Source organism: Anser cygnoides, chromosome 27 (assembly GCF_040182565.1).
Source record: "Anser cygnoides isolate HZ-2024a breed goose chromosome 27, Taihu_goose_T2T_genome, whole genome shotgun sequence".
Taxonomy (NCBI): domain Eukaryota; kingdom Metazoa; phylum Chordata; class Aves; order Anseriformes; family Anatidae; genus Anser; species Anser cygnoides.
The window spans coordinates 6,030,477-6,058,195 of record NC_089899.1 but is presented as its reverse complement, the minus strand read 5'-3'; the positions used below and the strand labels follow the sequence as shown (position 1 = coordinate 6,058,195).

The 27,719-nt window shown below is 53.7% G+C and overlaps 4 protein-coding genes and 1 long non-coding RNA gene across 21 annotated transcripts in view; 2 read left to right on the top strand and 3 right to left on the bottom strand.

Moving 5' to 3' along the window:
- LOC106048417 (uncharacterized) overlaps positions 1 to 13,284 on the bottom strand; it is a 36,545-nt gene extending 23,261 nt beyond the window's left edge. For 2 of the 17 annotated variants that reach the window (XR_010826683.1, XR_010826685.1), the window contains exons 1-5: positions 12,659 to 12,718; positions 8,109 to 8,193; positions 7,314 to 7,469; positions 4,111 to 4,953; positions 689 to 2,545 (exon numbers count right to left, since the gene is read on the bottom strand). Coding sequence is in view for 6 of the 17 variants with exons in the window: in XM_066983636.1 (XP_066839737.1) it covers positions 2,124 to 2,545; positions 7,314 to 7,469; positions 8,109 to 8,193; positions 13,142 to 13,162 (684 nt within the window). In the remaining 11 variants the exon portion in view is untranslated. The other 15 variants (XR_010826686.1, XM_066983639.1, XR_010826684.1 and 12 more) reach the window with 15 other exon arrangements.
- DUS3L (dihydrouridine synthase 3 like) lies at positions 12,762 to 20,051 on the top strand. Its single transcript, XM_013200314.3, is given in 14 exon segments — positions 12,762 to 12,847; positions 13,108 to 13,201; positions 13,204 to 13,410; positions 13,842 to 14,426; positions 15,068 to 15,109; positions 15,205 to 15,357; positions 15,454 to 15,570; positions 15,922 to 15,987; positions 16,075 to 16,185; positions 16,807 to 16,903; positions 17,462 to 17,537; positions 17,834 to 18,022; positions 18,118 to 18,246; positions 19,861 to 20,051. Coding segments are annotated over 14 exon segments (2,010 nt in total). The 5' UTR covers positions 12,762 to 12,776; the 3' UTR covers positions 19,934 to 20,051.
- On the bottom strand, positions 17,461 to 22,368 carry LOC136787005 (uncharacterized). Its single transcript, XR_010826694.1, has 2 exons — positions 22,239 to 22,368; positions 17,461 to 17,571 (listed from the first exon to the last, which is right to left on the bottom strand). It is a non-coding gene; the product is annotated as an uncharacterized lncRNA (long non-coding RNA).
- Positions 22,369 to 22,499: 131 nt separating this feature from the next.
- PRR22 (proline rich 22) lies at positions 22,500 to 24,382 on the top strand. Its single transcript, XM_048054079.2, has 3 exons — positions 22,500 to 22,631; positions 22,786 to 22,869; positions 23,001 to 24,382. Exons 1-3 carry the CDS (start codon positions 22,529 to 22,531, stop codon positions 23,906 to 23,908), a joined length of 1,095 nt encoding a protein of 364 aa, XP_047910036.1. The 5' UTR covers positions 22,500 to 22,528; the 3' UTR covers positions 23,909 to 24,382.
- A 254-nt stretch (positions 24,383 to 24,636) lies between these two features.
- Positions 24,637 to 27,297, bottom strand: LOC106048416 (la-related protein 6-like). The gene is made up of 4 exons (XM_013200316.3): positions 27,109 to 27,297; positions 26,766 to 26,942; positions 26,323 to 26,533; positions 24,637 to 26,072 (listed from the first exon to the last, which is right to left on the bottom strand). The coding sequence occupies exons 2-4, from the start codon at positions 26,930 to 26,932 to the stop codon at positions 25,062 to 25,064; spliced, it is 1,389 nt and encodes a 462-aa protein (XP_013055770.2). The 5' UTR covers positions 26,933 to 26,942; positions 27,109 to 27,297; the 3' UTR covers positions 24,637 to 25,061.
- Between the last annotated feature and the right edge of the window lie 422 nt (positions 27,298 to 27,719).

Sequence of the window (27,719 nt, the reverse complement as noted above, 5' to 3'; positions counted from 1 at the left end):
CAGAGCCAGCACCGCCCCAGCACGTCACCTTTGTTGAGAAAAGCCAGGCATGTAATAAAGCAGAGAACTAATTGCCCCCAGGGGGCTTGTTAAGGCCAGCAGGAAATCCTGCGGGGCCAAGAGAGCACTTGTGGAAGCACCAGGAGGTCACACTGCCAGAGATCCCCGGGCTACAGCACGGTGATACCGGGGTAGGGCCAGGCTCTGTGGGGCTCAGGGGGAGCACGGTGAGATGGCCGCCCTCCCCACCAGGTGCAATAGTGGCTCAGGTTGCTTCCCAGCAGGAATCACAGCATGGTTAGGGTTGGAAGCGACCTTAAAGATCGCCTCCTCCACTCCTGCCATGGGCACGACCCCCCCAGCAGCCCAGGCTGCCCCCAGCCCCATCCAGCCTGGCCTTGGGCACTGCCAGGGCCAATTCCTTACCTACTGAAGAAGTCCACCCTTCAAAGCCATCTCTCTCTAATTCAGAGACAAGGATGTTGTGGCAGACCGTGTCAACAGCCTTACACACTTACTTTTACGGAGAATGAGAACCACAGACCTCAGGGGGGCTTGGGCTGCCCCTATCAATTAGGCACTGCTGAAAACAGCAGTGAAAGCCAGCCTCCTTTCCCCCCCCCCCATCCCATAATCCTAGGCAGGTTTTGCTCCCACCTAATTAGTCCTGCTAACGAGAGGCCATTACCTCATGGGATGAGGGCCCCACGCAACAGGAAGCTCTGGTGACCGGGGCGACATTGCTCTTCGAGGCCTCTTGTCCACAGCTCATCCCGCGCAGGAGCAGCAGTGAAGAGATAAGGAGCCCCCGAGGCCTGGTGGAAACTCTGACAAGGAGTCTATTTTGGGCTGGCCTGGCCAGTTCCCGCTCTGATGGGCCTGGGACGAGCCCGACCTCACGTCTCAGGGATCTGCTGCCCACATCCCACTTGTCTGCTGCTCACCGCACGCTCACGGTCTGCCGGCCTCAGTCCCCACTGGCACGCAAATCCCTGACACGGCAGCATCGCTCTGCTTGTCTGGACACAGGCTGTGGCTCCATGACGCAGTTCACCAAATGCCTCCCCTGGACCAGGAGCTCTCAGAGGGAAAGAGAGCTGGGATGCGGCCAGCACTCATTCCTCACCACGTCCTTGCAAAGATGGGAAATAGGCAGCCATGCTTTAGAGCAGCCCAGCCTATTTTGGGGAGAGACAAGGGGAAACCATGAGCAAATCTGATATGGAGAGGCAGACACGAGGCAAGCTGCTGACATTTACTTGGTGTCAGGATGATGAGGCTGGTGCCAGAAAGCAGCGGTGCCAGAGCGTGGCAGTGCACTGAGCAGGGGATGCCTGCACCCTTCACCAGCCCTTGCTGGGTACTGGGGAGGACAGATCTTGCTCAAAGCTGATCTGGGGCTGAGGAGAAGAAAGGACAGCTAGTAAAAAGAGAGGCAAAGACATCTGCTGCCTACTCCAGGAAAAAAAAAAAAAACAGGTTTCTAGGGATCAGAAAGAGGAGTCAGTGAGCATGATGGGGCAGTGCTTGGGAACTGGGCTGCCAGGATATGGGAACCACATGGCAGACAGCTGGGGACAGGCGCTGGGATCCATCCTGGGTGCTCTGGAAGCAGGGGAAGGGCACAGGGAGCCCTGGCGGTTAAGTAGGGATGTAGGAAGGAGAATTAAGCAATGGGCCCAAGGCTTTGCAAACTATAAACACTGTGATGGAGGAGCTTTGTACTCAAAATAAGCAAAGGCAAATTAAAGAGGGAATTGGGGGAAGTAAAAGGCAACAGTTGGGGAAAGAGACTGAGCAAAGATGAGCAGCCAGCATCAGGTGAAGAGAAAGCTCTTCTCTGGTTCTTGCGGAGGTGCATGGGAAACAGAAGCCTGAAAAAGGGTGCGGAAAAAGGAACAAATGAGGGCAGGGCAGGCAACAAAAGAGGGGCCCCAGGAACCTCCTGGGAAGTTTTTCAGAGCTTCCAAGCAGAGGTGAAAGAGCTGGTGTGCAGGAAGACAGACATAATTTCTGATGCAGGAGCCAGTTTGAGAAGTAGGACCTTGGCTTCTGGCTGGGTTTTTGGACAAGCCAGCTCCAGTGTCAGTGGCCTTGCTGGAACCAGGCCACAGAAGCAAAATTCACAAAGCCACAACAGGTACTGATGGGTGTCCCCATACCGAGCAGGGAGCTTTGGTCCTTGCCTCTGAGGCAGGAAGGCAATGAAGCTGCCTGCAAATCCCATTGTGAGAACACATTACCCTTAAGTCCATGAGGGTAAGGGTCCATACAGAGGCACCAGCTTGCCCAGCATGCAGGATGATGGTCACCCTCATGGTGTTGCTCCAGGTGCAGAGAAACCTCCTCCCATAAGATCTGTTTTCTACTCCCTTGCCATTCTCAGGTGTGATAGGTGGTTTGGAGGAGTTTCCAAGCTCTGCTGCATCCTTCTCCCCACACCAAATGGCCATGTGGTCCATTGCCTTCTCCTTCCTCTGGATCCCAGCTCCATCCACAGCTCCTCCGGGGCAGAGGTCGATATTCTGCATACCAGGGTCCACCTCTGGGAGCAGAACAACACAAATAACATAAGTGGCTTCTTTAGATTCAGGATGCACCAGCAACTCTTTACAGTGCTGCAAAGCCTGGGAAAGTTTTATCCAGCCAAGATGCTAATCAGCGCTACAGCAAACTGTTGAGTCAGGAAAACAGAAGTGCAAGATTGATTTGCAGGAAGCAAAAGGCCAGATGCCTTTACATGGGCTCCACTTTCACCCAGCCCAACAGGTTTCATGATATATTCCTCTGGGGTCCCTGAGCTCCTGCACCATCCCACAGCAGCCTCATTCCCCAGGGCTGCGGTCCACTCAATTAGTCAGCCCTACAAGCTCTCTGCAGTTCTTCACGATGGACCTGCATTGATCTGCCCCAGCTCTTAGGTTTCGATCTCCATTTATCAGGCCTTCACATTCTTTTAATCCCATCTCAGCCCTCCCCCAAAGTGTTGAGATAAAAGGCAGGCTGGGAAGGCTGATAAAAGGGAACTGAACAAATCCATTAATGCTGTTTCTGTGCCAGGAATTACAAACCCCAGTCCATGTTAATTATGCTTGCCAGCCAGAGCCTCAAGACAGCAAAGCACGAAAGTAAAGTCACCCTCACTCAAAACTCGTCCTGAGAAAAAGCAACATCTGGAGGACCAGGACTCGTTGGTTTTTACTCCATGTGAGGGCATTGATTTGTTGAGTTTGGGCACACAGGTCAAAGATGGGTGCTCCAACCTGAGCAGCAACAGTGCTGATCCCCAGGCAAGACAAACCAGCAGAAAAAAGTCACTTCAGCTTCTTTCTTTGGCAGCAGGAACTTTATGGCAAGAAGAATAAATTCCGCAGAGCCCACATGGAGCTGCTCCGTGCTACCACGGTATGTGCATCAGGGTACGAACCCTGGCCAGGGGGTGGTGAGAAACAAGAGCCAAAAGACACAGGATAAGAAGCACACATTGAGTATGTGCAGGGCCCCTTACAGAACTGAGCCACCATGTGTCCAGCACTGAAGGGACAATTCTCATCCTGCAAGATGTTTCAGGATCTCTAGGAAAAAAAAAAAACCACACACAACAAACTAGCTCACCAAACTCCAAATCACAGGAAAAGCCAAATTCAGAACATTTTGTCAAAGCACTAAATCAGAGAGTGGGGGGGCAACTTACCAGGTCAACTGGAACATGCTTTAATTGCAACCTTTGGAAAAAAGTGTCCTTGTATAAATGGAGATTAATGGACTTTTAAAAAGACAAAGTTGCTTTAGTCTAAACCCTCCCCTCCCCATTTTCCTTGGTACATTGCCTAATGGATGTGTCAACAATGTCAAAACCAACAAAAACTATTAAAATACACTCATCCAACCAACACCCTCTCTGGAACAGCTTCAGATTTTAATTGATATCTTCCAAAAAACAAATCCTTTCTCAGGAAAAATAAACCACAGCCACTTCAGGGAGAAACACGATAAGATCTGCCCATGATGCCACTGTTTACAAGAGGCATAGGCAGGAACCTAGGTCACTGGGCAGGACCACAGCACCAAACACACTGGCACAGAAGAGCACAAAGCATCAGCGATTACCTGATTTCATCCTGGCCCCTACAGTTTTCACCACCCGGGGCTTTTCTCCTTTTTGAGCAGGCATTTGGGCTCCTGATGTTTGCTGCTCCAGGCCCTGGGACGCTGCCACCCGCCCTGGAGCCAGTCCCAGTGCCGCAAGCAGGCATCGCGGAAAAGGCTCATGGTTCTCCTCCTTCCTGGAAGAAGCGCCCGTTGACAAGGCGCTCAGTCTTCCTCTCAGCTCCCACTTGAGCAGTCTGAGGGCTCGTTAGAAAATAGAACTAATTATGCTTGATGGATAGGGACTGGGGACTATTACTCATCACTGTGCAGCAGACACCATACAGCACACCGCGCAGAAGAATTCAGCTGCAACCACTGCGGCTGCACAGCGCGCAACCAGCCCAAGCCTCCACTGCTCCCCAGCAAGAGGCTGCAGGGTGGGGAGGGCAAGTTTAGGCGCTTTTGGTTACATCGCATTAGTCTCCTGACACCCAAAACAAGAGTGGGGCCTTGCTGCGGCAGGAGATGCAGGGCCACAGAGTAAAACATTGTCAGAAGCAACCTAAGCTCTACAGCAGCAATGAATTTGAGGCAGTTTGCTGGCTGAAAAATCCTTGGGCTCACAACAGCACATAGCTGGCATAGGTCAAAGGAAATCACAAGAACTGAGTCTAAAATTTTAAGTCCATGGAAGTGAAGTATCCCCCCTCAAGGAAAGCAGGCGGTTTCCCGGTTCATGTCATTTTCAAAGTTGTCCCACCTTCTCTGAGACTGGGAAAGAATATCCCACCCAGGAGGACACCAGCAGTCCAGGCTCCTGCTCAGGCATTTTACTCTTTGCACATGGTTAAGGCCGCAGAACTGTGGAAGAAAATAACAGAGCTCTGAATAAAACCCAAGCCTCTCAACTCCCACACAGTATTTGAGCTGCAAACAACTCTCTGAGCTCTTCTGTACAGGTATCGACCTCAACAGCTTGGAGAGTACCTGGCAGGAGGAATTAGGGCTTTCATATTAGAGCAGATGAAGGAGATGCAACAGAATGGGCCAGGGTTACTTAGCACTCGCACTCTGTTTCAGTTCTGTAGGTTGCAGGCAGCTTAGCTCAGACCACAGAAGGCAGCCTGCTCCAGAAACACCTGCTAAGTAAATGGTCCTGCCCCAGGAAAGGAGAAAAACAAATAGGATCAGCCAGAACAGTGCCTCAGACCAGTTCTCTGTAATCACACCAAGGTTGCATCAGTGCAAAGGAGAGAAAAGCAGCATGAGGCCACGGAGGCAGCTCATGGGAAAATGCATTTAAGGAAAGTGATGGTTAACCAGACTGGAGGAGGAGGAGGGAAGGTATGCAAAGCACTCCTCCCCCAGACTGCAGTCAGGAAAATCGCCTTTTGCTTTAGCTCTCCCACATCAGGTCATCTGGGAGCAAGCCCCTGAGGACAGAGACTTTGTCAAGTGTCTGTCTCACTGCTTGCCTTGCGGCAGGTGCCACCACTCCTGCTAAGCACCATTCCACTTAGCGATCCGTCAGCGCTTATCTGGCCATGTGGCATCTTAATCTGCTGTCATCCTATCCTTCGAAGCGATGGAGCTGCAGCAAGGTCTGCGGGGTGAGATAAAGGTGCCTTCAGCAGCCCATCACCACAGCCCAGCCCCAAAACTGGGGCACACAGCTGGGCTAGCTGGTGCCAGAGCAGCATTGCCCCTCGCAGCTCAGCATTGCTGCACCCTGTCCTGCAGCACCCTCAGCACCCACTCCTCTAGCATGCTCATAACCCCCCTCTCATGGCAAGCACACAGCCCACTGCACCCCAACCCCACACAGGAAAGGCATTTCCAGCACCAGAATCCAGTGCCTCTGGATTCCCAGGGCGCTTTAGAGGCTCTGCCACTGAAGCAGAGGGGTATCAGAGTTCTGTAGGATGCAGCAGCTGCAGGGAGACAGCCAGAGCCTCCTGGGGCAGGGGCAACCACAGGGGAGTGAGCTTTGCAACAGCACTTCAGGGACCACGATCCTACCTTCACCCAGGAAAGGGAACGCCATTCCTTTAAGTAAAGCTTTGGGAAAACCTTCACCTGTTCTTAAAACTGAATGACTCTATGGCATAGCTGTTTTACAGCTGGACGGGCGTGCATTGTTCAAGTGCCTGCGTTAGCAATCTGCCTCGTAGGTCAAAAACTGCATGAACAGGCTCTGCCTGCCTGCTCCTGACTCACTTTAGGGTGGCTTTCAAGGATTTACTTAAAGCAAGGTTATATTTTTAGTGCTTTCACAAGCTGCTTGCTCCTTTTGACATGGAACCCGTCCCTCTGCTGCTCTGCTGAGCAGAAGCTGTGCTGGGAGTGGGAGAAGCCCTTGTGCACTGACCTGTTATAGCCCCTTCAGCATGTACACACCTCTCATACCCCTGCTTCTCCCTGCAGGGCCCCACATCACCCCACACCTGCCCCCTTCCCCACAAGCACTGCAGCACACTGCCACAGTGCTCCCACCGAGCTCACTGATGGGCAGGAGACCTCCCAGAGAAGGGGCAAATGTGGGTCCTAAACAAAGCCAGTCACCTCCGGGGAACTCACAGGAATTCGGTACTCGTGACATATCTCGCCTTGGCCAAACGCTGCTGCAACCAGCCAAGGGCTTTGACTTCTTTTGCGATTTGGGGAGCACATGCTCTCAGCCAGGAGTGCAGCCAGGGCAGAGCTGAGCCAGCCTTCAGAGTTTGTCCCTGCTGAGGGGGACATAGGGGGTGGCAGGGAAGCCATTGGACAGGCAGCTTTCCAGTCCAGGAAGGAGAGCATCAGGGCTCTCACAGCACATGCTGCAGCCTCCTCGCTCCCTAGCAGTACAGTGAGTTCTGGGAGCTCAGCTCACGTTCAGGCTCCAAGACCCCAGCCAAAGCCCATTTGCTTTCTTCTGGACTTTTCACACCCTGGGGCTTGCTAAGGTCAACGTGGAAGCAGCTAGCGGCTGCTCTCAGTGCCGCTAAGTCCTTCACCCTCCAACTGCACGAGCAGAGCTGCCAGCAGCTGCTTGAGCACAACAGAAAGCCAGGAGGGGTGGTTTGTCCTGTGTAAGCACCCTAAAGCTCACATATGATATTCATTACAACCGCTAAACTAAAGCCTTTTGCTGTGGGAGGGAAGAGCAACATCCTTCCATCTCAAAGGAAACAAACTCTCTGCAGATAATACTGCCAGCTCATGTGCCTTTCCCCACTCACTTGCGAGAATGGCTCCTCTTTTCTTGCAGAAGGGCCAAGCTAGCCTGTAAGTCACACCGATGCCAGCCAAGCACGTGCTCTGTGGCCAAGCTGAAGGTGCAGGAAGGCTGCAGTCACCACGCAGGCACGGATCACTCTGAGGCACTGCAGGGCAATCTGGAGGGGCACAGAAATGAAACAGATCCCCTAAAACAGATGGGCCTCATCACCTATTTAGGAAGAGGAGGAAAAAGTAGAGAGTCAATGAGCCAGATGCTAGGAAGGGCTTTGGATAAAACCAGTGCTGAGATTCTCAGCCCTTCCTGGGCTGGCAATGCACAAGCAGAGGGATGGGGTTCTGCTGCCTCACTACTGTCCCCAGGGTAACATCTGTCCCCAAGCAGGGCAGTTCCCAGGGCCACTGCAAGGGGAAAACCATGGTTGAAGCTCAGGAATGTCCACACTGACGAGCAGAAGGGCATGCTTAAGCCAGCATTTCCCTCTCCTCAGTACCCACCACTGGGAGCAACCCTGCTGCAGTCACACAGGCCACGCTAAGTGTGATTAACAAACTAAACAAAACCATCTGTGACCCTAAAAATCAACACATGTTGTTCCCCTTACTCACGCAGGCAAAACAGGCACGGGGACAAACAGACAATGAAGAAGACCCCAGCCAATTTGCAGATTCCGCAGCTCATTTTGTGGGGGCAAGATGCTCATTTTCCTCCTCCAAATCCAGCTGCTTCATCGCTCACCTGGGATCCAGTAAACGCCTCGTGCTGGGGACCACGAGGGACCAGCAGGGAGCATTACCTCGGGTTTGCCATGGGTGGAACTGCTGGGCCTTCTGGAGAAGATCCTGCACCACCACTCTGTAGCACCAAAGCTTCATCCAAACCTGAGAAGGACACAGAAGAGCACAAGTCTCACAGCCTGAGCATGCAGGAGCACCCAATACACATGCGTATGCCTTTCAGCTTACACCCAGCATGGGAAAGGGCAGGGACACCCCTTGTGGTGTCCTGGGGTGAGCAGCAGCAAGACCATGCAGCGTAGACACAGCCCCAGCCACCTGGGCAGGACCAAGCAGCAAGGAATGGAAGGATGAACACAGGGGAGTGAATGAGATCTCAGCTGGTAAGCAGGGCAGAGATCAAGCTATTATTCATCAATGATGGGAAAAGTCACCAAAATAGAAGTTTTGGAAGCTTCCAAAACTATTTGTAAAGTGGGGCCAAATTTGTCTAATAGCTTCAGCCAAAATGGGGGAAATAATTAGAAAAACATTGAAATGCATCATTTTTAGTTCTTTTTTTTTCCTCTAACTGAAACATCTGACTTCAGAAATGATGAAACATTTTAGTCGCAGCAGGATCTTGGAGCCTTTGTCCCAGCGAAACAGAAATGTTTATTCGGTTTGTCACTTATTGACTGAGTTAAATGTCAGAAGGAAATCTCAGTGTTGCTTTTTCATGTAAAAATAAAAATTAAAAAAGTACAAAAAGATTTCATCTGGTGGCAGAGGGCATTAGAAGAGGCCAGATAAAGGCACGCACCTTGCCTGCCCAGACCCTCACCCTGCCTTGAAACCACAAGAGAGGACTGAGCCCTTTGAGGTTAGCCAAGGCAACCACAGGGGTCAGGTCAGAGGACAGGAGCCTCAACCTCACCAGCCTATGGAGCTGCCCCAAAATGGCCCTAGGAAGAGTATGGTTGAGCATGGTGAAGGCTGGGGCGTCTAAATGGCCACCAGAAAGGTGATCAAAGGCTGCTCGAATCCCCAGGCTTCCAGAAGGAGAGAGTGCTGGGTCCTTCCCCACTGCCATGCCCACCGCACCCCATCTCCTCCATCATGCAGAGCAGCCTCTGCCAAGGGCTCAGCCTCTCCCGTGGCTGCTGCCTCAGCCCCTCATTGTTTTAGGGTCTGATGAAAAGATCTGGGGCCTTCTCCAAACTTTACTAATGAAGGGCTGAGCACCACCTCCAGGGGACTTGGGCTCCCACCACACCCAAGTCAGCCCCAGTCACTTGCACATTTCCCTTGGAAGTCCCTGCCCGCACACCAGGCTTGATGGTGCCAACCCAAGACTGCCCACCACAGTGCATTACTGCAGTTTCTCCCTCCCAGGAACTACCACCCCTCTTGCCCTTATCACAGACAATACAACATCCCCAATGGACCCTGAACTCCAATCCCCTTCCAGGGGATTGACGGCCTGTCCCAAAACCACACAGGCCTTGCCCAGATAATGACCTTTAACTATCCCATCCGTGGGCCAAATGCTAAGTCAGCACTCTGAGCAGCTCATAAAAAAGCCAAGAGAGAAATACAGGAAGAGATATTTTTCTCAACACCATCACACAACTGCCTGCCTGAAGCTTGGCCAAGCCATTTACAACCGTTTGAGGAGCACACCCCATTTCCACAGCATCCCACACAGGTTTTCTTGAGGCACTGTGCCATGGGGTACAGAGAACCCCAGGTGCATCCTCAGGAACTGGCAGGCACTGGGAGGAGACCAAGATCTGGTGATTACAGCAAGGAGCAAACTGGGAGCTGGGGATGAAACCAGAGCCGGGAAACATTTAAGCTTTAATCTTGGAATCAGCTTCCTGATAGTAGATTTATGAGCATCAGGAATAGTCTCCTTTGCAAAAGGCTAGAAGCTCTGTTGCACGGGGTTTTAAGAACAAGACTGAATAAAAGAGGAGGCAATAGACACGAGGAATGGATTTTGCTTTGACCAAAAGATGGATAGGACCCAGTGGCTTGCTTCCAGCTCTGGCTGCTCTGCTCATACATAACCAAAAAAATCTCACACCTGCCTTCCATGACATTTGCCCATGTACACGATTAACCAGCAAGGGTTGTCAGAACATTATTGCACTGCTATGAAAGGCATCCAAACAAATGTCACCAGGCCAAATTTCTATCCCCACTCTCACCCACTGCAGCTGTGGAGGTGACATCTCAGGGCTGCTGCAGAACCTCATTTATCAGCTAACGCCTGGGTGTAGTAGCCAGAACCAGGGGCTTGACACATCCGACTTTTGTGTGGGAGCCCGTGGAAGGTGTATTTTCGTTAATACATGCGTCTTGTTTAACTTGGACATTGAAGTAGCTGAACTTTTTCTGACTTGGTTACTCTTGTATATACATATCACACTTTCCTGTAATCAACCTTTCCTTCTTCCCCTGACTTGGCCTTTTCCAGTATGCTATTGGTTTGCTCCAAAGCTGCTCTAGTGCTGCTGGTGGATGTTAAGCCCAGCTCTGGCAACCAAAGCACTTGCCCACGGAAGCAGCCATTCATTCCCCTGCCTGCTGACAGCCTCAGCACCACCAGAGTACAGCAAGGGGTGAAAGAACTGAAGCAGCCAGAAAGCAAAGCACATCCCTGTATTTAGCAGAGATCCCTGACTTCTTCCACCCCGGGTGAGCATCAAGATGCTCAGCTACATGCAGCCAAGCCCCCATGGCACCACACACGAGTAATCGTGCTGCAGCACAGCATGCCCAACACACAGCACAATGCACTTGCGGCTGGCTCCAACTGGGTGCCCCAGGGGCTGCAGCAGTGCTGGCCGTGCCAGGGGCTTTGTGCTCCTCTCACAGCCTCTACCAGTGTCTGACAGAAAGCTTGCCTGAGGCTTAGTCTCATAAAACCACTGCACCAGTACCCTGAGAGGAGATGAGATGTGAAAGTCTGACCTCAGCCGAGTACTGCAAGTCAAAAGCACTCCGACTTCAGGCTTGCTGCCCCAAGAAAACATCAGTGAAATCACTTCATTAATCCCCAGGGCCTCATTTCCTTCCTTCCTTCCCTCAGCCAAGTTGAAGCTTAAAATAGTATTCTACATTCCTCATATTTCTCTCCAAAACTAATTAATATCCAATCAGCTAAAAGTTCTCCTCACAGCAGCTTGTCTCAGTCCTGCAACCTGCCCACCCGCAGCAACAGCCTCAGCAGAAGCACCCTACCAGGCTCCCAGATGCTCCCAAAAGACATTTCTGATGGAATATCTGGAGAAAACTGCATTAAGGCAACAGAAAGCAGGAAAACACCAAAATTAAAGCCCCACGTGCAATTCTACCCCTGTCCTATGTGCATACACAACCCTTGCATGCCCATAAACACACTGCAGTAATCCCCCAACACCACAAGAACAGCTGCTCACCACCAGCTTCTAGCAGCCCCTGAAGGCAGAACCACAAGGTACCTTCTCCCTCCTCTGGCTGGTACCTGCGCTCCAGCAGAAAACAAACCATGCTCCTGCCAGCTCTCCTGGGCTCACGGCAAGGAAGAGGCAATTTCTTATCCTGACAAAAGGGTCCAGCAAGGCCCTTGGGCACAGCGCAGGGGCAAAGAAAGAAAATGGAGATGTTCCTGCCTTCATTTAGATTTCACAGATATTTCTCTCCCTCTTGGCAGCCAGGGCTAAGCACAAATCAATTGAGAAGGCTGCATGGATAACACATTACAGCTGCAAGAAAGGGACGGGAACCTGAGCTGGAAAGGAAGGGAAGCAAAGCCTCCTGCAGGAGAGCTCCCAAGTCATCACCCAATGAAGCATCAAGCCCCACACTACAAGGTATTTCTTACTCAAAGCCCAGGGGTACTATGTGCACATCTGGAGGATTGCAGATGCTTCTTGCGTGCAAGGAACATAGACCAAGAAAGAGGCTGTGACAAGTGCTGCAAATGCATGGAAAGATACAGCAGCAACGCAGGAGGGTGATCTCATATGTGTATAAGTCTCTCACTGAACAGAGGCTTTACACATTGGTTTATTTTTAAAGCCCCAACTTCTAACCCCAGACCAAACGCAAGGGCAGAATCCATACTCCAGCCAATCTCCGGAGCACCAGCCATGCACATAGTTAGGGACGGCCTCCTCAGCACAAGTACCAGGAGCACAGAGCAGCATCACAGGCCTGTGCTCAGTTTTACAGTGGCTCCAGCCCATTGCAGAAGAAAACCCCAAACCCCAGGGACAAAGTGACCTTGTCTCACGTTCCACCATCATTTACACAGCCCAACTGGTGCAGTATTTTTCACCTCCTCCTGCTGACAGCCACACACAGGCAGCACACCCAAAGCCTCCCCTAGGGCAGCCCCAAGACACGATGAGACCAGGGGCACCTCCTGTCCCTTTGCCATCACCAGTCCCGTCCCTCAGGCCACAGCACCAAGGTTTCACTCCGGGCTGGGACATGGAACAGAGAAATCCACAGCAGAGCTGGGAGAGACAGAGCGAGGCCAGAGGCCCCCTCAATGCCCAAGGGGCCAGCACAGCGCCACCCTACAAGGCAGACACACCAACCCCAGCAAGCCCAGAGCCTCCCACCAGCCCAAACCTACCCCCTCACAGCACCCCCTCACGGCGTACGCCACCCCAGCCACCACCACCCCGCCCAGCCCACCACACTGAAAGCGCCCGGCTTCAGCCCGGTCTTTTATACCCACACCCGGTCACGTGATGCACGTCATCGCCGCGTGCGGCAACAAGATGGCGGCGGCGGCGGCAGGGGTGGCACCGGTCCAGGCGCGGTGGGTGCGCGATCGGGGGCGGGGGGGGGGCAGCGGCCCCGGGGCCCTGTGAGGGCCGGGCCCGGCCCGATCCCTGGGCTCCTCTCGGTGGGGTGGGGTGGGGTGGGAGCGGGCTGCGGCCCGCGGCCCGCGGGGGTATCAGGGTTTCCCACCTCCGGTGCTGTTTTATGGAGGTGTGGGACTGGGGCCGGGGCCGGGGCCGGGGCCGGGGCCGGAGCCGGGGCCGGTTCGGGCTCCTAACGGCCTGTCTGGGGCTGCAGCTTCGTCGCCTCCAAGGAGCAGTTCCACGCCTACCTGAGGGCCAGCGGCGAGCATGGAGACGGAGAGGCTGAGGAGGAGGAGGAGGAGGAGGAGGAGAAGAGGTTGGCAGCGAGCAGAGCGAACCCCCTGCGAAACGAGGGAGGCTGAGCGAGCACGGCCTGGGTGCAGAGAGCCCAGAGGGTGCTGGGGAAGGGGAGGAGGTGCCCGTGGAGAGGAAGCGAGCCCGGGGGCAGAACAAGAGCAGGCCGTGCATGAAGCCGAACCACTACGAGAAGAGCAGGCTGTGCCCGTCAGTAACGCAGGTACGAAGTGGGGTCCCGCTCAGCTTTGCCCTGGGGGGTTCGTTTATTTTTTGGTCTTGGAAAATGCGTTCTGGAGGATTGAAGGTAGAGGTTGAAGGCAAACTCCCAGCAGGAAGGCGCTGAGGCAGAACTGCTTCAGTTGACTTGTTGGGAGAATGTGTAACAAGGTGAGGCTGAACAGGACAAGGCAGCTTTTCCAAGGCCATAAAGCTAAAACATCTTCTCAAGTACTCAGTATTCCCCAGCATGTTCCTGGGAGCAGTTCATGGCATTCCCAACATCATCCAGTGTCTGACAGATGCTCACTGCAGTTTTGTCCCCTCTCCAGCCTGGGGTGGACCCAGGCTCGCGTCAGTGGTGGTAGAAAGTACAGGCATGCATGTGTGCAGGTGGAGGGCAGAGGTTTTAATCTCCTCTCTTATTATTTTCAGGGCTGTGCAGACAAGTGCTACTTTGGCTCACGGTGCCGCTTCCTTCATGACATCAGTGAATACATGGCCACGAAGCCGGCTGATCTAGGGCACAGCTGCGTGCTCTTTGAAACCTTTGGCAAGTGCATTTATGGCGTCACCTGCCGCTTTGCCAAGGCCCACCTTGGGGATGGCTACCAAAATATCATCAACACAGACCTGACCAAGCAGTGGGAGGGGAAGTCACTGGTGAGAAACAACCTCTCCAAGGACCTCCAGCAACAGCTGCGCAAGAAGAAATTTAGCTTCAAGAAGGCTGATGAGTACCTCCGCAGTCTGGCCAAGCCCCACAACAACGGTGGGAAGGGAGGCAAAGCCCTGGGGTGCTCTGCAGAGGATCAAGAGGTGTCCAACTGCACGACGCCCCAGGAAGGCCTGGGAGACACCTCAGAATGTCTGGTGCTACCAGAGGAGGGAGGAGATCCCAAACCAGCTGCCTTGCAGAGTCCCATCCCCACAGAGGGTGAGGGGGGATGTCCCATCAAAACAGCTGGCTTGGTGACAGATGAAGACATTGTAAAGCTGCGGCCATGTGAGAAGAAGAAGGTGAGCGGTGAGAATTTGGTCAAGGGCTGCTGTCTTTCGTATCCCTGCCAAGTGGTTGAGATTGTCCTTAGGAAGACAGAAGAGACAGCTGGGTGAGAGGCAGGCAGAGGACAGAGCTGCCTGGAGACCACGTTACTGTCATGAGAGGGGAAAGGCATGGGCAGGTGAGCTGTTGGGGCCGTGGCGATGTTGTTGGAAGGGTGAGAACTGAGAGGAGATTCAGCCCCTTGCACATGAAAGAGAGTAGGAGCTGAGCTCTCAGTGAGGGTGGAAATGATCTGCAGGGAAAGCTGGGGCTGGTAGATCTGCGTGTACTGCACGGTGCTCTCCGGCCCAGCATTGCCTCCTTCCTCACCTCTGTCGTGGTGTCCGTTAGCCAGTCTAGCATCCTGCTAAATCTCTAACTGCTTTGAGTTTTCTCCAAGCTGAGCAGTGAAAACAATTGAGCAGTTAAAGTTTCTGGTTCTTTTACTGAAATGTCAGGGAATAGTTGAGGTTCTTGAACAAAAACAGTGATTTTCTGGGTTTCCACTGAGTTTTCTCAAGGCAGGTGATAAAATCACTGATTGGAATCTCCTCCAGTTTAACCACTGCTGGTTCAGCTCTGCTAACATGCTCCTTCATCCCTGGTTATTTTCCAGTTGGAAATCCAAGGCAAGCTCTACTTGGCTCCATTGACCACGGTAGGTAACTAAGTCCTTTTGTCAAAATTTGACTTTATCACATTTGGAACAGAGCAAATCTCGTGATTAACCCGTCTCTTTGCTGTCTCTTTCAGTGCGGTAACCTCCCTTTCCGAAGGATATGCAAACGCTTTGGGGCAGACGTCACCTGTGGAGAGATGGCTGTGTGCACAAACCTGCTTCAGGGCCAGTCCTCTGAGTGGGCTCTCCTCAAACGGCACCACACTGAAGACGTTTTTGGGGTGCAGGTAACTGCTGTCATCTTGGTAGCCTGACAGATGGTATTTCAGTTCTGAGGAGAAAAGCTGCTGCTTGAACTCATACAAACTGTCCCCCTTTGGTAGCTGGAGGGAGCGTTTCCAGACACAATGACCAAATGTGCAGAGCTCCTGAACCAGACAATTGATGTGGACTTTGTGGACATCAATGTTGGGTGTCCCATTGACCTGGTCTACAAGAAGGTAAGAAGTTCTGCAGCATGTCCTGTTTCTGTCAATAGATACTTGTCTTTTGCCTCATCCCCTGCTACCTGATCTGCTCCTGCCAGTTTGATCCAGAGCTCCCAGTTCATTTATGGACTCCAGTGAGGGGGCCCATAAGCTGTTCAAAGAGCAGAGGAAGGTTGGCTGTCTCTTCCATCCGGCAGCAGGCAGAAGCCAGGAGGGAAGAAGGTGTATTTTTTGTTGTTGAAGCATCCCCCTCATCTGAATCTGGAGAGGTTCCAAGTCTTAGTTACATTTCCTAAGTGGAGGGCTGCTCTTTGCGGTGCAAGGAGGCAGAAAGTCTTCACGGTGCCACCTTTCTTTCTCCAGGGAGGAGGCTGTGCTCTGATGACTCGGACCAACAAGTTTGAACAGATTGTCCGAGGGATGAACTTGGTGAGTCAGAGCACCTGCTACCAGCAGGAGATAAGCTGGTAGAGCAACCTCCTGCCCCAGCCTGGCCTTACTCTGCCCTCTCTGCAGGTGCTGGACGTCCCGCTGACCGTGAAGATACGGACAGGGGTGCAAGAAAAGATTAATGTGGCTCATAAAATAATCCCCAAGCTCCGGGAGTGGGGCGCATCCATGGTGACGGTAAGGGGTTACTTGCTGTGGCGTGAAGATTGTTGGCTGGTGTCTGGGGAGCTCTGCTTGCATATCAGCCTAGAGCACAATGTGGGGGTGACCTTACCCCTTCCCCACAGCTGACTAGCTCTTCCAAACACCTTTGATCATCTGTGTACTACCTTTTAGTGATTTGTCCTAGTAAGAGAGACAAATTCAGATGCACATGTATCTAGGACATTGTCCTAGATTGTCTTGAACCTTGTATCTATTACAAAAGGAGATTGCTGCAGTGCTTTGAAACAGAAGCTTCATTCAAATAAGCCTCATTATGGCAGGGCTGGGGACTCACTTGCATGGGGATGAGTTCCTGCCCACAGTGACTATTCCCTTTCACTGCGAACTGTCACTTCTTGCTCTGGCTTGCAAATAGCCCAGGCATTACTCAGAAAGCTTCCAGCGCTGTCTCAGCCCTGCTAACCGCTTCTGCAGCCCAGTCTGTTAGCAGCTGGCTGGACTGTACACCTAGAAGAATCCTTTACCCCATCCTGTTGGTGTTGCTTTTGTTGAAGCATGTTCCTCCAGTGTTCACGTCCTACGCTATGCTTCCTTTGTGGCTTTTGGTGAGGTCTCTATAACTTCTTTCCCCAGCTTCATGGCCGGTCCAGGGAACAGCGGTACACAAGGGTTGCTGACTGGGACTACATAGCAGAATGTGCTAAAATAGCAAGCCCCATGCCTCTTTTTGGTAGGTGTTGCTGGTTTATTGGGTCTGAGATGTGCTGCAATATCTGGTTTGAAAAATATTATTTAAAAAACATGCACAACAAAACACAAGCCCCCAAGGACATTCAGCCAGGGGGCAAGGTTGGAGTGTCCCTACCACTGCCCATGACTCCACAGAGGGAGTGAAGTGTGTGAGTCTTGTGCATCTCAGTTTTGCAGATGTGCATGGGGCCAGACGTGGTGAGTACTGAGCAAAGCAGGAGTGGAGGGGACAGGCAGGACACAAAACAACTTTTCAGCAGGTGCTTCCTCCTGTGGGCACCATGGCACAGAGAGTCCCAGAGGGTAGGAGTCGGGAGTGTAGAAGAAGAGAGGAGAAGGCTCTGTTCCTCCTTGTAATGGGAACATTAATCAGAAACATTCCTGAGAGTCTCTAAACATGAGTCCTGGAGCCTCTTTGGACAGTGTGGCTCCTGGACACAGTGTCCATTCTGAATTTTATCCCATGCCTGGATTATCTCATTTTGACTTGCCCTGGTGCAGCGCTTTGACCTCTGGCTTCTCTCTCCCTTCTGCACAGGAAACGGTGATATTTTGTCTTTTGAAGATGCTAATCAAGCCATGCAGATGGGTGTTTCAGGAATTATGATTGCAAGGCAAGTGGCTGCACTTCCCCTTTGCTTCTGGGCCCTGTTGATGCAGGAGTAAAAAATCAATTAAAAAATATCTAAACTAACCCAAAACACGAGAAGAGTTTCCTCTTTGTGTAATTATTCTTTGAAACTTGGTACAGTCAGTGTATCTGTGAGAACTCATAGCAGCCTTATGTTGAAATTGAAAGCTTTTAAAGTATCACTGGCTGGCAAGTAAGAGCTGGAAAGTCTTTAAGTTGGTTGGCATCTTCAGAAGCATCAGTCACAGGAATAACGATGCACATTTTATTTTGCTGCAGAGGAGCGCTAATCAAACCATGGCTTTTCACTGAAATTAAGGAACAGAGGCACTGGGATATTTCCTCCAGTGAGAGATTTGATATCCTTAAAGACTTCAGCAACTATGGCCTTGAGCACTGGGGATCAGATACTCAGGGAGTTGAAAAGACCAGGAAGTTCCTGCTGGAATGGCTCTCATTTCTGTGCAGGTAATTGTGCCCACCTGGGAGAATCTTTTCCACAGCAAGGCCATACCCTTTGAACAGTAGCACACAGTGTCATCAGCATTTATATTTCATTGTAGGTATATTCCAGTTGGATTATTAGAACACCTACCTCAGAAAATCAACGAGCGGCCACCTTACTACATTGGGAGAGACTATCTGGAGACACTGATGGCAAGTCAAAATGTGGATGATTGGATTAAGATCAGGTAACAAAGCATTGAATTTCACTTAAATTGCTAGGTTGTGACATAGCAGAGTCCCACAAAGTCCCTGTGTCTGCATGCATCTTCCAAAGAGCGGTGATGACTCCTTCCCACAAGCTCAAGAGGCTGTAAGAAACCAGCAAGGGTTAACGGGTGCTTTAATTGGAGGTTTTAAGCGAGCTTGAAGTTGCCATAAAGAGCTTTCACTCCCTGCATCTGCCTCAGCAGCATTCAGTACCCGCTGCAAATCTAAAACAGCTCACCTCTCTCATGACACACTCTTCATCCTGGGACAGTCGTAGGAACCAACAGAGGGGAGTGCAGTGATGGGACAGCTCAGGCTTTCAGCTCTGTCTCTCTGCACTTTGTGCAGACAGTCCCGCTTGGCCAGGCTGCACGGATGCCAAGCAGGAAAGCAGCCCCCATCCCCAGTTCAGAAGAACTGAGCATATCCCCCATTTTTTAGCATCTGATTTCTGAGTTTGTGCAACAGAGTGCAGGCAACTGCTTTTCCCCACATCTGTGAGACCTCAGGTACTGGCTGGGAAGTGACTTAACAAGCTCACAGCCAGCTAAAATGAGAGCTCAGGCAGCACAGCCAGCTGCTATTTCCCATGTCATGGAAACAGATTAACAAAAATAGAGCATGGCTACAAGCTTCTCTATTTTTTGCTAATCCTCATCCATTTTGTTAGTATTGGGAACAGCTGCCTAAACCCAAATTACATTGAGTTTTAATCAGAATTTTTAAATGCCATTTTTCAAGCAGAACCTGCCCACACTAGGCTGTGCAAAGCTTTGTAACCTGTGCTCTTTGCAGGGCCATGTAATAGACACTTACAGCCATAAGAACTCAAAATTTTGGATCAGATTAGGTTTATTCATTAAAGCTTGTTTAGGAGCTGCTAAGGAGATGCTAACCCAAATCAGGAGTCCTCCAAGCATACCCTGTTCTGCTTTTGAGCTGTAGATTCACAGCTTCTCATTATGCAATTATATGCCCTGCTGGGATACTCTCTGCTGACATGTCTTATGGAAAGTTTTAGTGATGCTATGTTGAATGAGCATCCAGGAAATACGTTAAGCCTCCTTGACTATAAAGAAAATTACTCTGCCCTGAAAACTCAATGTGGGTTCCAAAGTGTGAAATAGTTGAAGTCTTAAGCTAGGATAAGTCGCAATAGCACTGGCTTACATCATTTTAGGATCCAACCTTAATACTTTTTGGCACTAACAGAGTTTTGGCTCTGCACGAGCACAGCAAGAGGTGGAGAGGAGCTTTCAGAGGCTTGTGTTGATTCTAAGCATGTGGTTGCCAGCCGTGAGGCTGGTGTTCGGGTCACCAAACTTAGAAACCCATTTTGTCATCGACTCTCAGTGACTCCCCAGCAGCAAGGGCATTGCCAGTACCTGGAGCTTGCATCCCTCCAGTGCTGTGGTTCAGGGTTAAAGCTCAGCGCTAGGGCCAGTTGCATGCAGCAACACTTCACATTTTCAGGAGGGTAAAAGCTTAATTTGGATACATCTGGCTGTAGTAACCGTTGCTGTAGAGCCAGGGGGCCATGCGGGTGGGTAGCAGTGGCTCTGCTGTACTAACCTGATTTTTTTTTCCTTCAGTGAGCTGCTTCTGGGACGTGTACCTACCAACTTCACCTTCCTGCCTAAACACAAGGCAAATTCCTACAGATAGGACTGATGAGGCAATTTCCTATGGCATCGAGTCAAGGGAAGGCATTAACGTGGTGTGTGTTGCAGAGCAGGTTGCTCAGCTACGGAAAGAAATGAAATAAAGTTTTATGTTTTTAGAAGTGTGGTTGCTTTCTTGCCCTGAGCATCATTGCCTGCCACAAGTTGCACAGCAGATGGCCTCACACTTGTGTAGTCTTGCAGCCAGAGGTGCCTCACTGACAGAGAGCAATCTGTTTAATAAACAGGATACAGGCCAGGAGAGATCTTCAGCCTCCAGTTCACAGTGGGAGTTGTCCCAACCACCCCACCCCACATGCTCTTCACATTGTGGGAGCAAGAGGCCTCTGTTCCTACCAGGATCTGCTTGGTAGTGCCAAATCCTTCATGTAGGGGGAGGGGATGTACTGACACAATCCCCAGGGGTCCTGTAGAGCACAAACAGACCTAGTGTCCCAGCATCTGATGTTGTGCAGAGTTCTGTCCCTTCTTGGGAGCAGGCACTTGCCATTTCTTGGATGTCAAGTGCCTGGGGGAAGCACGGCGCCTCTGAGGGCTTTGCTGGGGGAGGGGGATTCAGAGCTGCTGTTTTTCCATCACAAATTTCCCTTGAGCAAAGGATAAATGAAAGCAGGGCGAGTGACATCGCATACGCGACCTTCCCTAGCTCCCTCAAGGTCTTTCTCTAGGTTTGGATCACTTGAACAAATGCAGCATGTGAAGGCTGCCAAGCACAGGAAACAGCCACAAATGCACTTGCCCTGTGGCATGAGGACTCACTCCACAGATACAGCTTGTCAGTGAGGGGCAGCCGCAAGCCAGACAGCTCACGTCCATGACAGCTCAGCTGAAGCAGCTTGTTCCTTTTCCTCCTAAAAAGCCTGCAGCTCATGCGAGGTAGAGCCATGCACCACAACAGTGGGCGCTTCTTTCATGCTCAAAGAGCATAGCTGTTTGAATGAACTTCCTGAGCAAGCAGCGCTGAGTGTTTTTCCTGGTGGTGATGAGCAATGTTCACATGCTGCCTGGCATCGCTCTGCCACCAAGGAGCTCTGGTTCAGCTCTGGAGCTGAGGTTCGGGGCTCACAGGGCAGTGGAACACGTGGGGAGGAACACACAGACCCTGTTAGCTTCCCCATGGGTACAGCCTCACTGGAGAGAAGGAAACAGAATGGGACCTCCAAAAAAATTCTTTTAAAAAGCCACAGCTGCAAAATTTAAGCCAGGCCACCCTCACAAGGTGCCTTGATCTGGGAGCACATGGGGAGCAGACACATTTAGGGGCAGTGGGTTCAAAGGCAGGGACAGGGTGGGAGGACAGGTGGCCTGTGGCAGAGCCAAGCACTCCTGGGCAGCTTTCCAAGGCAGCTCTTGCTCAGCTGACGCTCGCACACTGTGATGTCAAGGCTCGCACCAAAAGTCATTAAATTAATGATATCCCTGTCCCAGCCTACGTGGGAAACCTGTGCACCCATGCATCTGGCAGAGGCTCTGGGCACACCGGAGGGTAGAGGCTGGGCAAAGTGACAACAACAGACTTCTTAACCCAACATCCCTCTGCGCCAGGCAGTGAACATCCCCACCAGCCCCACAACACCCTGGGACCCTAGATGGGGCTCCACACACAGCCCCAGACGTGCACAGCCCTGCAGTGGGTGCAGCGCCCGCGGGACCCTCTGCGACGTCCCCAGCTCTTCCTGGTTCACCCTCAGCAGCCCACAGCCCCGGGCACAAAGGCTGTGACAACGCCTTGGTTTGCCTTTGTTCTGCAGCAAAACTTTTGCTACTCAACAGGGGCTTCATTTGGGGCACACAGGATCACAAGCACACTACAAAAAGAAATAATAAATAAATAAAAAAGAGGGAGGAAGAAAAAAAAAAAGGCAGCACGAGAAGGGGGAATAAACAGCATTTTCAGAAATATCTTCCAAAAGAAAGAGAGTGGTTACCATTTCACAGCCCGTTTACCAACACCCTTGAGCGCCCGTGGGTTCGCACAGGGCAACAGCACACCCAGGCAGGGGAGGACCAAAGCTCCCGGCACCGCAGCCGGACCCCGCTGCCCAAAAATAAAATAAAATAAAATAAAATAAATAAAGTCAGCAGCAAACGCAGGGAGAGGAGACAGCGGCTCCAGGGCGCTGCTGCTGGGCATTCCGCCGGCGTTTCAGCAGCTGCGGGCAGGGCGAGCGCTCCATCTCCCGGCCGCGCCGCGCAGCGCCTGCACCCGCTGGGGGCGTCCCCAGGGTGAGCCCTGCCGGGCCGCGGGTGCCCCCCCCCCCGCTCCATCCCCGTGCCCCCGACCTTACCAGGCCGTTCCTGTCCCCAGCAGCCCCACGCTGTCCGCACGCGTCCCGCCGCAGTCCCCAAAAGAGGCTCCCAGGCTGCTCCGGGCTGTATTTCGTGATGGCAACAAGCCCCAGGCTCTGCCCCGTCAGCACCCTACAACTGCCAGCAGGTGTGGGGGCACCGCAGCCCGATTAACCATTTCTCTCCCTGGGGAAGCTGGGAGGGGTGGGGTTGGAACACGGCAAGCCCTCACGTTCCTTCCTAGGAGACCCTCAAACAGGAGCAGCCAGACCCAGAGTCGTTACCGGCCATGGAGCCGCCAGCCCCGCGGCAGCCGCCCCGCGGCCACCAGCGCCCCCAGGCACCCTGGCCCCTTCAGCCATTCGTCCTCATGGAAAACTTCTACCCTGCAGGTAGGGTCCGGCCCTGCGGCCCGCAGGTGCTCGAAGGAAAAACTTGCATCCCTTCCTCCGTCGCATCCTGCCCTCCTCCTCGTGCCCCTCATGCCCCCACCCTGCTACTGGAGGTGACTGATGGCGGTTCCTTGTCTCTCTCTCTCTCTTCCAGGCTTGCCTAACCCCAGGCTGGAGCACCCTTTCCAGGCACCCCCAGCTGTGGTGGCACCCGGCATGCCCCGGGCCCCCCGCCCAGGTTTGGTGTCCCCCTGTCCCCTGACAGCGTATGGGCTCAGCGAGCCTGGGGCAGCCTGGGGAGGGAGCAGAGGGGGTGTCCAAGGAGCACCCCCCCCCCCAAGCTCCTACAGCTCCCACCCGACCCCGCAGGTCTCCAGATGGCTCCGTGCGGCTGCTTCTTCGACCCCCGCGTCTTCCGCATAGAGTGGACCACCACCAACCTCCCCTCACCAGCCACCGTCACGCCCGTCAGCTCCGCTTCGCAGCCCGCCGCTGCCCCACGGGGTCCCCAGAGCTGCGGGGCCCCCCCAGCCCCGGTGCCCCCCCTGCGGCTCTTCGTGCCCTATGACCCTCAGGGGAGAGTGGCAGCCCCTGCCCCCCCGGTGCTGCCACCATCCCTCCCCAGCTTCCAGCACCTGGAGGGGCAGCTTCGGCAGATAAATCTGCCCAGCACAGCTGTCCCCACAGGGGCACCCATGGGTGGGGGCATCCCCCTGGGCAGCAATGTCCCTGAGGGCAGCAGCATCCCCCTGAATGGTGGCAACCCTGCTGGTGGTGACGCAGCCCTGGGCAACTCTGTCATTCCTCATACCCAAGCAATGGGGGATGCCCCAGAGAGCCCAGACATGTCGCTGCCTGAGGAGGTGCTGCTGGAGGAGGCCATGAGGCTCTTTGACTGTTCCCTGGGGGCAGGGGCGGGGAGCCAGGACAGTCCCAGCAGTGTCCCCATACCCGAGGACCCCAGTGTCACCAACAGCTCCAACCCCTGCTACGACATCAGCTCACTCTTGCTGCCCGAGGAGATGCTGTCCTCTGACTACAGCATCCCCGAGGCCTCCAATACCATCCTGAGCATGGAGCACCTTGAGGAGATCAGGCTGAACCCAGAGGATCCGCAGTCGGACCTGCCAGTGCTGCCGTCACCACAGGACAACGTGTTTCATCCCAACACCACGCTGGAAAAGCGAGGGAAAAAGCGGCGTAACACATCATTGCCAAAAAAAGGCAGCAAGCGCAAAGCCTCCACAACCAGCGCTGGGGTGGGAGGGCAGCACTAAACCCATTGTAGGGGTGGGAGGGACGGGGAGAGAGATGAAGGGGATAAGAATGTAGTAGGTTAGCTTTTGTCTTCTTTTTTTTTTTCCCTATTAAAAGTTAATTATTCAGAACTGTATGGGACTCCATGCCTGCGGGGGTGGAGGAAATGCAGAGGCACCAGGAAATGACAGAGGTACAAAATCAACACTGAGCCCCAAACAAGAGCCACTAAGCCATCCCCAGGATTAAGCCATCACCAGCTAGGCAGACAAATGTAGCAGGTAGCCCCCAGTCCCTTTGGGGGGGCTCTTTGGTGGGACAGGCCAGGACAGACAGGTCCATGCAGGACTCTCAAACACAGCCACACATGGGAAGTAGCATCCCCAGCCCTGCCCTGAGTCCCTGGAATGAGGACAGGGGACAAAAAATGCTGTACTGCCTTCACATTGAGCACAGCCAGCATCCCCTCTCATAGGGGCAGGGTCAATGCAAAGCCCTTATAAACCTCAAACTAATTCCCATTCTTGGGTCCCACCAGACTCAGCTCTAGAGCCTGGCTCGTCCTCACTGCTGCAGGAAAATAAACCCCAAATGACCCAAAGAATGGCGAGGGATGGAGTTGCTGGCAGGCAATACCCTTCTCCCCTTGTCTGGCTGCACCTTGGGCAGCCACAACACCAGGAAAGTAAGGAAAAAGACATCAAGGAAAAAACATCAGAAATAAATAAATCACTGCCACAGCCAGAAATTGCCTGGAAACTTCATCTCACTTTATTGAACATTTCACATCCGAGCTCCACAACTTTACACCAATGCATTCAACAGCACCTTCAGGAGGCAGCGCTGTCCTGCCATGCTCATGCAGGAGCTCTCAGTGTCCCCATTGTCACTGGCCCCAGGGACGTGGGGGGACCCAACATGATGGGATCCCAGCAGCATCACCCAGAGCTGGCCTGGGCCCTGGCAGGAGTGGTGGCTGCTGGCCTGAGCATGGCGCTGGGTTCTTCTGGTGCTCAGCACCTCAGCTCGCACGCTGCTCTGCCCCGAGCATCCTCGCCCCAAAACAGCTGCACTGCCACCGCCCGCGGCTCTCTGGGCCACAAAGAGATTCTGCTTGACACAATAAGGCAAAACAAAACCAAAAAAATCCCCAAACCAAAACGTAAAGGAGCCTTAATGCCTGAGGACAAGTTTTCCTCTCCCAATGCTGTTGTAGAAGCCCTTGGTGCCGTCAGGCCCATGTGGCAGGCGAAGCACACCAGCACGGAGGCCGAGGGACTCAGACACCTGCTTCACAGCCAGATGATTGCCAGGAGGCGATTTGGCATCCAGAGAGGGGCCAGGGGTTGCACTGCTGCCCCAGGGTGCCCACGCACCTACCCCACTCCCCCAGCCAAAATCGAGGCCCTGGGAGCTCTCGGGGCTGGAGCCAAGGCCAAAGCAGCCACCAGTGCTCAGCTCAGTGGTTAGTGGAGGAAAGACCTTGCTGGTGAGGAGCGACCTGGCAAAGGTGCTGCCAAAGGAGCCAGGCTTGAAGCCACTGTGGCCATCGGGCCAGGAGGGTGTCGAGAGGAGGAGAGGCAACGAGGCCTGGGCCGTGTCTGACTCCAGGGAACTGCATAGCAAGGAGTCCCCAAGGCTGTAAGGGAACGTGTCAGCCGCTGCTGCCTGTGCCTTCCATCCCAGCATCTCCTCCACCGCCGCCGCCTCCCTCTCAGCCCCGCTTTTCTTCTTCGAGCCCTTCCCTGAGAGCCGCACCACCCGGATGCTCTCAGAGCCAGGGCGGCTCAGGTCCTCAAAGGCCCTGCGGGCGCTCTCCAAGCTCTCATACTCCACCAGCGCACAGCAGCGGCTCAGCAGCTCGGGGAAGCGCACCGTGTATTTCCGTACATCCGAGGGCAGCTTCCTGCCTGGCCTCAGGATGCGGATGGAGGCGATGGCGCCAAAGGGGCTGAACATCCTCGTGATGGTCTCAATGAAGTTCTTCTGGAGCGGCGGCAGCGCGCCCAGCTCCTGAGGCAGCGGGTCCCAGGCCAGGAGCAATTTGCTGGGGGGGATGCTCAGCAGGGACTCGGGGAGGGGGACCCGCCGCCTCACTTTGGTGCCCTCCTCATTCACCTCCAGCAGCTCCGAGAACTGCAGGGCGTAGAGCGTGAGCCGCCAGTCACGCGTGAGGTATTTCACCTGCGGGGGCAAAGGAGGCCGCTGCATTCCCTGGCAGTCCAGGCAGGCTGCAGCCCCCTCACCCCAAAGTCACAGCAGGGCAACATCCCCCTTCACCCAAGCACCCCTGTGGGCTAGAGGAGAAGGTCCCCAAGGCCCCCAGCAATAAGCCACAGCTCCCCTGTACTCCACGCCACCAGTGCTTCCTCACAGTCCTCTGGTCCAACTACAGCCTCCACATGGAGGCTGCCTCCTGCCACAACCAGCCTACCTTCTTGAAGGATGTGAGCAGCTTGATGCTGACAAAGCCCATCTTGTTCTTCTGGACGTGCTTCAGGAGGAAGGCATCCTTGGCCAGGTTCTCATCAGAGAGGTAGAACTCTACCTGGGACACAATCCTCCGGACCAGCTGTGGGTCAGGGATGGAGTAGCTGCAGTCGAACAGGTCAGGACTCAAAGCATCGCTCACATCACAGAAGCTCCTGGGGGAGCAACAGGGACACGGGTGTGAGCTGGTGGCCTTCAGGATGCACAGCACTGCCCTGTCCCAGCAGCAACAGCACAGGTGGCAGAGGTGCCAGGAAGGCCTAGGCCCATCAGCCTGGGAGCCACAAACCTAAACCCATCTCAGACAAGGGTCTCGGGATAAGCACAAAACAAGACCAGGGCTCATTCCCCCCCCCCCCCCCCCCCCCCATCCCCACGGCCACGCACCCACTGAAGCTCTCGAAGAAGTCATCCTGGCCGAGCAGGGTGAGCGAGCGGCTCCGAGGCGGACGGAGATGCAGCCCAGGGAAGGAATTTCTTTGCGCTGGCAGAGTGGTGCTGCAGCCAGGCTGGGAACCGAGCCCCAGGGCAACCACAGAACTATGCGATGACATGGTCCTTCATCTGGGACACCACACAGGAGAAGGGTGGTGCTGGGGTGGTTTCTGGCCACAGAGAGCCCCAGGGCAGAGCACAGCCCTAGGGCAGAGGCCAGCCCTGGGCAGCAGCCCCAGCCCCAGCCCCAGCCCAGGGATGGGGGAGAGGGGGCAGCCCTGTGCAGTGCCCTTACCTGCTTGGCACAGTAGAGGGGAAGAGTGGGAAGTCCTGGCACTACATCCTAGACAGCTGCAGGCAGCAGACCCCCAGCCCTCCCACCTCCAAACTAAGGCTCCTAAAAGACAGAGGGGGTGGGGTGGGGGGAGGGAGGAGAAGAAAAGAAAAAGAGAAAGAAAAATCCCTGGGGGTTCTCAAGCTGCTGGTTTATAAAAGAAACTGCTCAGAAGGGGCCCAGCAGTCAGGGCCCTGCCCGGCCAAGCCCCGCCAGGTGCCAGCTGAAGCACATCTGAGGGTTAAGCAGCCCCAGCTGAGCCCCATGACCTCTGCAGGTGCTGGGCAGGGGAGGCAGAGGAGGGTCAGGCAGCAGGACCCCACTGCAAGGGGCATCTCAGCCCCTGCCTCAGTTTCCCTGTCTTGTGCAGGGACAGTAACAAACATGCACAAGGAGGGTTCAGCCCCGGGCAGTGCTCACGCTCCTAGTGCTGCCAGGGTGACAGGCAAAGGTCTTTATGCCCCATGCCCATGAGAGGAAGCAGAAAATCCCTTAAAAAGAGTTGAAGCCCAGGCCATGCACCCCTCAGGAGGAGTGACACATCGGGGCAGGATGGCCCACGGCTTCAGTAG

Excerpts from the sequence above, each read along its gene's own strand:
- PRR22 (XM_048054079.2), top strand. The coding sequence starts at position 22,529 with ATGGAGCCGCCAGCCCCGCGGCAGCCGCCCCGCGGCCACCAGCGCCCC. Across the intron at positions 22,632-22,785 it reads GGAAAACTTCTACCCTGCAG|GCTTGCCTAACCCCAGGCTG; the intron begins GTAGGGTCCGGC and ends TCTCTCTTCCAG. Across the intron at positions 22,870-23,000 it reads GCCCCGGGCCCCCCGCCCAG|GTCTCCAGATGGCTCCGTGC; the intron begins GTTTGGTGTCCC and ends CCGACCCCGCAG.
- LOC106048416 (XM_013200316.3), bottom strand. The coding sequence starts at position 26,932 with ATGTCATCGCATAGTTCTGTGGTTGCCCTGGGGCTCGGTTCCCAGCCT. Across the intron at positions 26,534-26,765 it reads TTCTTCGAGAGCTTCAGTGG|GAGCTTCTGTGATGTGAGCG; the intron begins GTGCGTGGCCGT and ends TTGCTCCCCCAG. Across the intron at positions 26,073-26,322 it reads TGCTCACATCCTTCAAGAAG|GTGAAATACCTCACGCGTGA; the intron begins GTAGGCTGGTTG and ends TTGCCCCCGCAG.